The sequence below is a fragment of the Apaloderma vittatum genome, unplaced genomic scaffold, assembly GCF_000703405.1.
Source record: "Apaloderma vittatum isolate BGI_N311 unplaced genomic scaffold, ASM70340v1 scaffold9615, whole genome shotgun sequence".
NCBI classification, from domain to species: domain Eukaryota; kingdom Metazoa; phylum Chordata; class Aves; order Trogoniformes; family Trogonidae; genus Apaloderma; species Apaloderma vittatum.
In genome coordinates, this window is record NW_009716474.1 from 17,507 (window position 1) to 29,017 (window position 11,511).

Genomic DNA, 11,511 nt, shown 5'->3' on the forward strand with positions numbered 1-11,511 from the left:
TCCCTGCTTGTCTTAAGTTGATACTGTAGCCTACCATGAGCCATAATATCAGTGAGTCCACTTTCTGTAATGGAACAGCATCATCAGAGAAACTTCAATTGGTTCTACTCAAACAAAAGTACTGTTTGAAACCTAATAAAGAAGGTTTAAGGGAGAGTCACGTGGGGTTAAACAAGCAAATATGATGTTCAAGTTCTTTTTAGAGAATTCAAGTCAAGCCATTACTTAAAAAACATGCGGAAAGGTGGAGAGCACAGAAGAAAGGCGCTTCAAAAAGATTTCTGAAATTACTTGGTGGTGTATATAATGCACAAAAATGCCACTTAAAACCTGCTGAAATCCATTGATTTGGTAGTTATCTTCCATAAAACTAAGAAACTGCTTTTCAATTAGAAGATCTGTAAGAAAACACAAGAGGCTAATTGGTTATTCAAGTTGAGGGCACCTATTTTCTACAGCTGCATCACAGGTTATTTTGCTGTGAGTTTGTGGCATAAGAGGTATCTGCCTTGTAAGCAATTCAGCTTTATGAAATGAAAACAATTTAGGTCTGCCAGATCTGGCCAGGAGCCAAAAAGGCTGCATAAATGCTATTTTGGAAAAGTCGTCTTTCTTATAAAGGTCTGATTGTAGAGATTGCATACTTCAGCCTGCCATTCTGTTACACTTCAGCTGGATGTTGAAATTCACTGGATTTCATATTTAGGAAAATAGATCTCTTCCACATTAGAGTCATTATATTAAGAGTGATTTAAGATGTTATAATCATGCTGTAAAGTAATTCTTTAAACTATTGAGCTCCATGATAATGATATAATATTCTAAGAAAGTGATGGAAAACTACTTGCTGGTCACTAAATCCTTGTATTATCTGAAATAATCCAACAGTGGAAGTTTGGACTGGAGTAGAAAGCTCTACTTTCTAATTAATTGCTAAGCTTTGCGTATAGTAGAAATTCAAGTTATGAGATGACACATATTTTTAGGAATTATTGAAGTTAGACTCAGCAAAACATACTTTGAGACTCTTTTGGAAGAGCACCCGATTAACATTCTAAAATATCTTAATTGAAAATATTTATTTCTGCATGGTTTTCACTCATTTCAAAAATGGTTATCCCTTAGACAAGAATGTACTGTGTTCTGCAAAATACCATAATGAATGCAGTCTTAAGTAGCTGACATCCGAATCAAATCCACAGAAAAGGAGATCTAAACAGGGTGACGTGTCATCCTTATCTCTGTAGCTTGTGCACTTGACGTGGTGAGATTATGTGGAATTGTAGAGGTGTGATAGCTGGTTTAGAAAGACATGAAGAACGAGGTTTCTGTTTGTTCTAAAGAGCTTACAGTGACCGTGAAAGCACACAGGGTAGGGATCCTGAATGTTTGAACAGCACAGATTAGCACATGCCGCAGCCATGCCAGTAACTTCTGTCTGGATTTCGGTATCACATTCTGTATCCTCTCATATAGGAAAGGGTAGTCAACTGGATTTCTGCATCTGAAAAAAGCACAGATGACATGAGCACTGGGTAAAGTGTGATTTCTGGGTTAGTAAAAAAAACCAAAAACCCAAAACCTGATCCTTTACAATTTTAAAGCAGATATCTAGGTCTCTGCCAGGATGGGGGCAGGAGGAGGGTCACGACGAGGCCAGCATCACGCTTTTATGTTGCCACCCCTGGCACAATGCAGTAGCACTGCCTGTCCATTGTCCTTTCTGAAGATCTGGGCCCGCTTTTTTCCCTCGGCTGAAGCAAAGGAGGACACTGGACTTCAGTTATTTCATGCCTACAAGCAGTAATTTAAGAAACATATGAGCAAAGCAGAAGCAAAGAATTACCCAGCTATTTTCCTTTTAGCTGTTAAACCTACTGGCTATAACACTCAGCCACACCCTCCACAGAAAGAAAAACCACATGCTGCTGCTTTAAACTGAATACATAAGAAACTAGGAAGGTTTTTGAGAACCCCTGCAGTGTTTCCCTGCCTTTGTATCAGGCGCTCACATAGCGCAAATGAACCTTCTTTTTCTGAAGTGTCAAGATCGGCTAATCCTGTATTTTACAAACCAGCATATTGTCTGCTGTGGAATGGGGCCAGAAGCTTTAATCTTTACTGACAACTGTTCCCCCTCCCTTTTTTTTTTTTTTTTTCCTAGGAGGACAACTGTTAGTTTTGTGGCATACTGCTGCTCCACCCAATGTCTGCAGACTTTTGACCTACTGAGTTGATAAACATTGAAAGCTGCTCAGGAGCGGTGCCAGTTTAAAGCTGCGTTAGACGTCGTATCCCATCGGTACTGGAATACCGTGTGTGCCAAAGCAGCAGAAGTGCCCAGTCGGGAGCGCTAAGAGGCACTTAAATCCTGCCCTATCAAATTTGGATGAACTGCAGAAACTTTTCGGAAGTGTAAATACCAAGCTTTGAAAAGTATTAACTTCACTCTCCTCCAAGGCAGCGTACAAACCAAACAAATTCACAAGCTCTGACTTCAGCATTTCCAGTATTTTTCAAATGTGGCAGTCTTCAGGTTGACCCTTTGTGTCGTTTGAGGTAGTTTTCATTCCTTTAACAGGGAGGGGGGAAAAAACCCAAGGGGTTCAGTTATGACAAATGAGTTTTCACTTGCTGCCCCTCCATTCTCTTCTCCCCTGTAGCTGGACTCAGGTGCAGCCTACAGAAACCTCTGAGGATCCCAGTGACTTTCCTGTAGAATTTAGCTTTGTTTTTACCCTCCCGTCTCAATATTTTCCCCAGCAGAGTTCATAGAATCATAAAATGTTTGGGGATGGAAGGGACTTGGAACGGTCACCTGGTGATTCAGGGACGTCTTCAGCTAGTTCAGGTTGCTCAGAGCCCTGTCCAACCTGACCTTGAATTCCTCCAGGGATGGGGCTTCTCCCACCCCTCTGGGCAACCTGCTATCCCAGTTGTATACCAAGTCTGTGACAGTTAACTGTGGCATTTAAATCTGTGTGTTAAAAGCAGATCTTTCTTTCTGGTGTCGTTAGAAGCCACGCTGATTTAATTGGAGTAGCTGGGATATGTCTGGAAACTAAAGATCCCGTTGCAGTGGAGAGAGCTGGTTTGATGCCTGCACTAAGTGGTCTTGCTCCAGCACGTTTGAGGGTGTGTTTTCTTTATCTTCATCACTCAAGTTTTTTTACGTTTAAAAACACTTCCCCTTTTGCTTCTTTGAGTTCTTCACGAAGATGACTTTAAGTATCCCTTTCCCTTGGAAAAAAGCTAGTGACGCGATAGTAAATATTTATGTTGATTATATTTTTTACAATTGCAGACTGTAGATCTGCAGAGAGTTGGTTGGTCTTCATCTTTTTCTAGGTTCAGCGTTTGGCTGATTTGCCTCCGAGAAGGCTGGAAATCCGGGGGGAGATCTGTGTGTCTCCACGCACAGGTACCTACCATACACAGGGGTCTTCACACAAGGACTGTAACACTTTTTTTCTTTTTTTTTTGTGTATTAATGGCAGATTCGGCACAAAGTTCCTCTCACTCGACTATCTGTGGGGAATTATTTTTTGTTAGATCTTGTTCATTTTAAATAAAGGACACAGGATGGAAAAAAGACCCAAACTGGCAACGTGACTTAATTTTAATTTTACACTGAAGCAGTCTATATAAAATTAGCCCCTCTTGACTTGTTTTGGAATATATTATTTTTTTACCATAACGTGGTGTTGTTTTTTTGGTCTTTTTTTTTTTACGTTTTATTTCTTGGGTATAAACTACTTGTTGATTTAGCACAGTGTGCGACTCTGTGCAGTAGGTAGTTACAAGCTGAAATAAATATGAATGAAACAGTTTGTTATAAAAATGGCAAGATAAAGTGACTTATTTGGTAGTATATTAGCATATGTTGTGGTGAGGTGTGCATACTTTGAAGGGAGGAGGCATTAAAAAGTTTTCCTTTTGCCAAAGAAGCATTTGTTCCCACTGCAGGCTTCCTGGCATCTCTTCAATAAATAGAATATCTTAGGAGTACCAAAAAGGCAATTTTGAGGGTGTAATTTTTAGGTTACTTGTAAAAGCTTTGCTGGTTTTATTGGGTTGGTTTTAGAGAGTTGAATTAGCATTAAGAAATGTAGAACTTAATCCTCCAGGAATGCAAGTATCATCTACTGTTTAAGAATTGTGAAACTTTCTAAAATAAATCCCATTTATTAAATCTGCTTTGCAGTAGGGGAAAGAGCCATGTCCAAGCAGACTTGATACGATTGGATTTCTGACTCTGTGATTTCACTGATTCGTTTCAGTGTTGGTATCCCCAAGAGGCCTTCCCACCCAGCGAGGTTTACCGCTGAAGCAGCAAAATGAGCCTTCGGCTTTTTTTCTCTTCCGTCCGTAGTACACAGCTGAGATGGAAATTGTCCGTAGACAATTATACGTGCCTTGGCAATGTGCAAGTGTGCTACAGAATCCTTTTTTTTTTTTTATATGGATGATAAGAGAACTATGCTACTGTTACAAATATTGGTTTTTGATACCATAATCTGATAATGAATTTTCAGTATTATTTTTACTGGTGCTTTTTGAAAGAGATGCTTCGTCCTCTTTTTATAGCAACTTATAGGCTTTAAAACACAGGTTTTTTCAGAATTCCGTCCATAAATATTTTTTTGGAGTTAAATCTTTTGATCAGCTAAAAGTCATTGGTATTTGTTTTATTAAGAGTCAAATAGAGTGGAGTTTGAGTTATATCTTTTTTTTAAAAAATCATTTTTTCCATAGTCTAACTATTTGAATTGAGTTCATGTCAGTCTCTTTATTATTGTCTATAAGTACAGTTCAGAAGAAATTCTAGTCTGTTCTATAAGCAGGAAGACTCTTAACTAACATTTTAATAGGTGATATTTCAAGAATGGAATGTTTGATGAATAAATGATTTAAACACGCAATTGAAGCTGAAATGTCATACCCTATTTTTATAAGACAAGGAAGAGGAAAGCCAAGATATATAGACTGAAAATGCAGCTTCAATTCATGTTTTTCCTATTTTTTTAATTTTTTTTATACAACAGTGTTTGTATTCATCTGTATCTTTGGGTGATGCTGTTCTAGATCAAAATAAGTCCGTTCTCACTTGTCCAGTTGTTCTACTGTATTTCTTAACTAGGTGACATGAGAGCCAGGTCTGTGAGCTGCAGAGGGGAGAGGGAGCTTAGCGCTGGTTCAACTGTGCAGCACTTGTTTTTTGATACAAGGTGTCACAGTACTTGGACTTTGTTTAGTGAGTTTATTTCTACATAATTTTTGATTAACTGCTTTTGTTTGTCAGGTTAGTTCACACTGAGATAACAACAAATCTGGTTCTAGCAGTTGAAAAAAAATGACCATTTTTTAAAGGGTTTTTTTGGGCATAAAAGTAGATCTTAACTCTTTCCTTAGGGTGTGAGCAGGAGAAGTTTCTGGTTTGTTTTTTTTAGGCAATATAAAGAAAAAGGTACAGGTGATAGAAAAGAGAAAGTAAGTTTCTAACTCGTTGATATTGGTATGAAATTTTTTGAGTAAAGATTAACTCCTAATGCACATAGGGAGCACAGCCATAATTTTTGGGTTTGTCGTGATAATTGATGCCATATTAATAAAAGTGAGACCCCACTATTGATAGCGATAAGTTTTGTTCTGCCGCTAGGGAAACAGAGGAATCTCTGGCTTTGGTTAAAAATACTACTTGAGTGATTTTACGATTTTAATGCAGACACTGTTACATTTGGAGCACTGTTCTTGGGAACCTTCCTGTTACTCCCCCAGAGGATCAGAAATACAAATGTCCCTTCCCGTGCAAAGAACAAGGTATAATACCAAGAAGTGCGTGTTTTTCTGTGTTGGCCTGATGATTCTCTTGGGCTCTTCTTGAAGTTCATTACAAACCTTCTATTTACTTCGTTGCGGTGAGGTTAAGATCTTACACTGAGCAGAGCGGAGCTGTTCGTTGCCAAGTTGGCTTCAATTCTCATATATCGAATTCTGCTGAATCCCTTCTTCTGGCATGAAGGGAGGACGAGACTGTTCTAACACCCGTGTGGTACCAGCGTGTCAGGTTTTACTGACATCCCAGCCAGCTTGAAGACTGGAGAGTGACAAACCTTTCACTAGAGAGGCTGACTCTTTTGTGAAGGCCACTGTGGCACCGTCAGAGTACCACTGATTGCCTTGATGTCAGTGGAGGGCGGATCAAGTTTTAATTGATGAGAGAGAAGATTGTATTTTACCATCTTTGTATTTCTTGCAAAAACTGGGACGATGGCACTGAAGTCCCCGCCTGCTGCCAGGCAGCGTCTCTGCGGCTGAACTCAAAATAATTCCAAGACGTAACTCTCTTTGCCTCTTACCTCCCTCTTAATACTCCTCGTGTTGTTGCAAAATGTTTCAGTTGACTTGTGATGGAAGAGGCCGATGAGTAAATTGAATCCAGAGTTGTTATTACTTTTTGTATTACAGACCTATTTTGTAAGAGACCAAAGGTCTGGTGAAAAGAAATGGCAAGGTTCATGTGAAGTCTTCATTGCTTTTGTTTTTATGTGCCCTTCTTTGGATTACAGCTTGAACTTGGAGTGCAACTGAGTTCGTTCTGTGTCTGTTGAAAGCATAAATGTCTTGCTTTTTTTGCTCTGTATTAACCAAATGTCACTTAGTGTGAAGGTGAGCTTGCTGGATGTTTTATTTGAAGTTAGTGGTGCAATTTATTGTGTGTGCTTGTTAATAAACTATATTTTTTGATAGAATTACAGTCCATTAAAGTTAACTAAATTCTTGCTCCTGGGGCTATTAAGCTATGTTAGGATGTAGCATTTAATTTACATTTCAGTTCATTTGCATAGTAATTAGCTACTAATGCTTTTGTCCCGTCCCAAGACTGAAGAGATGGGGTGAAGACACTTCTTAAAACACTACCAAGCCCAAACTACCCATTCACTTTGTCTCAGACAATGCAGTTCACCAGATCTTGCATAATAGCAACAAAACCGCTATAAAGCATTGCTTTAGACTTTCCTATGGATTGATCAAAAGAATAACTTTCAAGGAGGCTGTATTAAGTGCCACCCTGACAGTCCATGGATGTGGCCACGATTCATGTGTTATTTACCAAGCAGCACTCAGCAGCTTTTTTTCCCCCTCATCTAACAGGTACCATAGGAACGAGGTTGCCAAAAATAAGTCGAAATTAAGCATCTGTTTTTCCAGTTATTTCACTCCTTGTTGTGCAGCATTTTTACTTCAGTCAAAGCTGCTACTCTGTATATCTGCTACAATGAAGTTTTTGAGTTAGGTACGGTCGGAATGATTGTACGTGTGTGGGGTGAATACTGGCATATCCGTTCTTAAAGGAGACCTGTGTTGGTCAGAGAGACTGAATGTCTGTTCTAATGGATGCCTTGGAGGGTTTAGATACTGTTCAGACTTCTCTGATGCTTGTTTGCTAGTGAGTTTACAATGACTTGCCTTTTTAGTCTTTTAGAAACGACAACCCAAATTTCCCTGCCCTTGCAATGTGGGTAACCTCTGTTTGTGAGGCAGCAGGAGGAGGATACAAGTCCCTTAAGAAGTGAGATGGAGCGGGGGAGCACAACCCTTAACCTCTAACTTTTACCAACCGCTGCTGTGTCCCTTATGAATTAGAAAGAAACAAATGGGAGAGCTTAACATCCTTTTCCTTCGCAATTAAAAGTACTTGGCGTAAATGCAAGCTAAGTGGAAACTTTGGTGGCTGAATAATGCTATTGTATGCAGGAAATGAGAGGAGCTGAGCTCTCCCTTGGAAAGGCACTGGATGTTTTGTGACTTCTGAGCCAAGATTTGGGGCTGTTCCTACGTGGTGGCATTTGGGGAACTTGAGAGCCAAATTGAACCACTGCATCCGTGTCCCCCATCTTCAGTGATCACTTCGTATTAGAGTAGAGCTCTCTCTGTTCTGCACTGAAGAATCCTACGGGTATTCCCTATAGCTGGCTCAGGAGCCTGGGAGTGGCTGTGTGTAGCTCTCAGGTTTCTGTCTGCTACTTCACAGAATCACACAATGTCAGGGGGTTGGAAGTGACCTCGAAAGATCTAGTCCAACCCTCCTGCCAAAGCAGGATCACCCTAAGTAGGTAAGAGAGCAAGAGTTGACCGAATGCTTGCTTTATCTTTTGACATTTTAAATTATAAAACCTTCATGGCATGTTTTTTCAACACCCATTATGTCCTTCAGGTATTTCCCCTTCCCAGGCAAAAGACCTTGACACGTCTGTGAGACATCTTGAGTCTCAAGAATGAAAGCAGTTCTGTTGTTGGAGGTGCTGAAGTGATTTGACTTTCTGATGATGCCTTCCAAGTGGCAATCAGGGGCTAATTTCTCAAGTACCCTGATGCTCCTTTGTATGTTCATGAGGAATGTAAATATTGACTGGCTCGCTCTGTCAGGGGAAGCTGTCGGTCATGGATGCCTGTCCTGGTGCTAAATGTGACTAATATGCAACTACAGTATGAGGATCGGTGCTTTGAAGGTGTTCTGTTATCTTCTGCGTACATTATCAAGTTAAAAGGCTTGTTTTTTGTTTCTTATAATGAAAAATGCAATATTGAGAGTTTGTTTATTGATTGATACTGTGAATGTTCTCTTAAGCGCACTATGATAACAGCAAATCAAGCTGTTCTAGTAAGAAAGCAAAAAATGTATCGCTAAATTCCGTTTTGGTGCGAGTAAGGTCCCCTGGAAAGCTAGTGGGTTCTTTAAGAATGAGAAATGGCTAAGGCATGCAATTTCTGATGAAATGGGGATATGGTCTGAAGATGCTGACGACATCGCATAGATCTTATGAAAAAATATATTTAAAAAGATAACCAATGTTCTTTCTAGGGACAGGTATTAACTAATGGTGGCATCAAATATGTCCCATCCTGCTTTTGCTGATCCATCTTCTGGCTTCTGTAATTCTGCACTTGTAGATACTATGTCAATATGATTAGGTTTCCTTTATACTTTAGAGTTCTAACTATTGATTTGCATTGTTAAAGCAATTAGAAGAATCAGGCTGAATATTCTTGGGTCAGTTTGTGATAAGTGTGATTGCTTCGCTGGCACTGCAGTTTTCAAACAGTCTGAGTGTGAACTCGAATTTGGCTGCCTTCGCTTTTGCCTCAACTCTGTTGGCTCTTTAATTTCATTTTGCAAAAAGCCAAATCAATGAAGGTGATACATAAAGAGAAGAATTACTGAGAAAAACAGCTTTAAATTTCTTCAGAAAGCCTAGCTTGGAATAGAGCTGGCAAGGCCTTTATGAATTCTAGGTAAGTGCTCCTTTTAAATTTGGATGAAAAATGGTGAGTTGTTTGGGCAGCAGAGAACCCCGTGTCTGAACGTACCAGGATTAATTATTCTGTATATTCACACCTCACTGTTCTATCTTTGTTTCTACAATATCTGAGTAACTGCCACGATACCGAGTTAAGTTTGTATCTTACGTCTTGGTAGAATCACTCTCACGGTGTAGTACCTCTTTTGCTTCTCTTCCTTTATAGTTGCAAGTAACAGCCCTTCTTTCCTCTCTCCATCCCTCCTCCTGACTAGAAGATGATGCTCCATTCTCCAGTCCGTGCACAAACTCTTGCTGAGGTCCCATTTTCACTAATGTTAAAGCAGCGTGCTGCCTGCACAGTGACACACATTTGTTCTTTGTCAGGCAAAAGCACCGAATCACGTTTCTGTAAAATTATCTACATCACTAATATGTGTTCTGTTCTGGCTGCAGATGAATGGAGGATATCTAACTTAAATTAATGGACTCATTTATATTAAATCAGTACTTCATATCAGTTTCTTAGATCTAGCAGTATCTAATCCTGGCTCTAAAGCCTCCATTATGAAACACGGGAGCCTGAATTTCTCCAGTAGCTCTCTCTAAAACAGTAGCCAAACTTACGTCTGATTCCTATAAGGGTACTTGGGGAGAAGGTTTGAATTGAAAACTTCTATTAATTATCTTCTTTTTCCTTCCTCCTTCAAGGAAGCTCAAGCAGTGTGGGAACTGGTACCTACTAGCTGGAAATCTCTTTGCAGGTCAGTGCTGAGCTGCTTCCCCTCCCTGCCGTGCCGGTGGCACGCGTCTGACATCCCTGCCCAACTCGCTGCTCTCTGGCCCCAAGCTGCAAAGATGAAAAATATTGATTCCAGTCCATCTCATTGAAATATTACCATGAGGTGTTCACAGACATGCTGAGACTAGTCTTGTACTTACAGGAACATTTATCCAGGGGGATCTGGTGTGTTATGTGGCAAGAAGCTGCAAGAGGGAGAATGAATTTACTGTTTTCATTTGCAGTCAGTAGCCTGAGACCTTACTGTGGCTTCAGCTATTCTTGATTAATTTCATATGTGGATGTTCCTATTCCAGAATAAAAGTGCCTTGTTATGAAAGAACTTAATTCCTTTAATTTCATTTGGGAATAAGTACATCTACACACCTGGTATTTAAATCTGAGATAACTATTTCATTATGAATTTACTTCCTGCTGGTTCTGGATCAGGCTAAGTGCTTGTATTCATTTAACGAGACCTGGTTTATTATTTAAAAATCTTTCTTTTGGGAAGTACCTGATTGGAAAATAATAATTCTGCTTGCAAGAATAAGACTGGGAGGGCAAATACGAAAATTCTGAAAACAATTGGTTTGGAAGCACTGCACTGGAAAACGTTGTTACATTTTATATCTTATTCTACAGTTTTATTCTGAAACATGTTATTTGACACTTAAAAAAAAATTATTTTGTTATAATATTTCAAATTGAGAAGTACAAATACAGGTTTGAAACATGGCTTGGAATATGTAAGTTTTCTGCCGTGAAAATGTATTTTTACGTCTCCAGACATCACATTTTCTGATGAAAATACAACCATCAGGAATGGTTTGGACTGACTTTGCTCAGTGTGTCAAGGTAAGAAGCTGCCCTCAGAAGTCACTCCGTTACGCAGCCTTCCTTGCTGGATATGGTAACCCTACACAGAACTCAAGGCTGCCGCGGGCTCTTGGCAACCACTTTTATCTCTGTGACCCTTGTGAGCTTGGTAAGGGAGGAACTGATGTGGAAACATTTTCTTCTCTGACCTGTTGTCCTCCTCTGGCTCTGAAGAGCCCGGTGTCCTCCAGTGTGTAGAGTAGCGGTGGTGAGGATAACGCGTTCCCCCTTGTTGTCCCTTTCCCGGTGTCACTGCTCTCATGCGGTGCCTTGGTTTAAAGCTTTGCTGCCTTTTAGCTGCGTGGCTCTCGTTCAGCTGCTGGAGGGGTCTCGCTGTCAAAGGAAGGACGTGCACTTCTGTAGTGCAGCATGTGCCCCATGAACGCATCCGCACAGAGGAGAGCTTTCCTGAAGATGCATTACTAAGCTCTTTATGATTTAATGCTCTCTTGAAGTTCAAACCAGTGTAAGGGAAGGCTTAAGCAGCTTAATGGGTTAAAATGATCCATGACTGTGTCCTTCAGACAGTTTAAAGACCCTGCAGCAACC

General features: G+C 40.0%; 1 protein-coding gene across 1 annotated transcript in view; it reads left to right on the forward strand.

Annotated features, from left to right (window-relative positions):
* LRRC28 (leucine rich repeat containing 28) overlaps positions 1–2,549 on the forward strand; it is a gene marked incomplete at its 5' end in the record, with an annotated part of 16,557 nt that extends 14,008 nt beyond the window's left edge. The window contains one exon of the mRNA XM_009869544.1: positions 2,165–2,549. Coding sequence (XP_009867846.1) covers positions 2,165–2,237 — 73 coding nt within the window. The remainder of the gene's footprint in view (positions 1–2,164) is intronic.
* Positions 2,550–11,511: the final 8,962 nt, after the last annotated feature.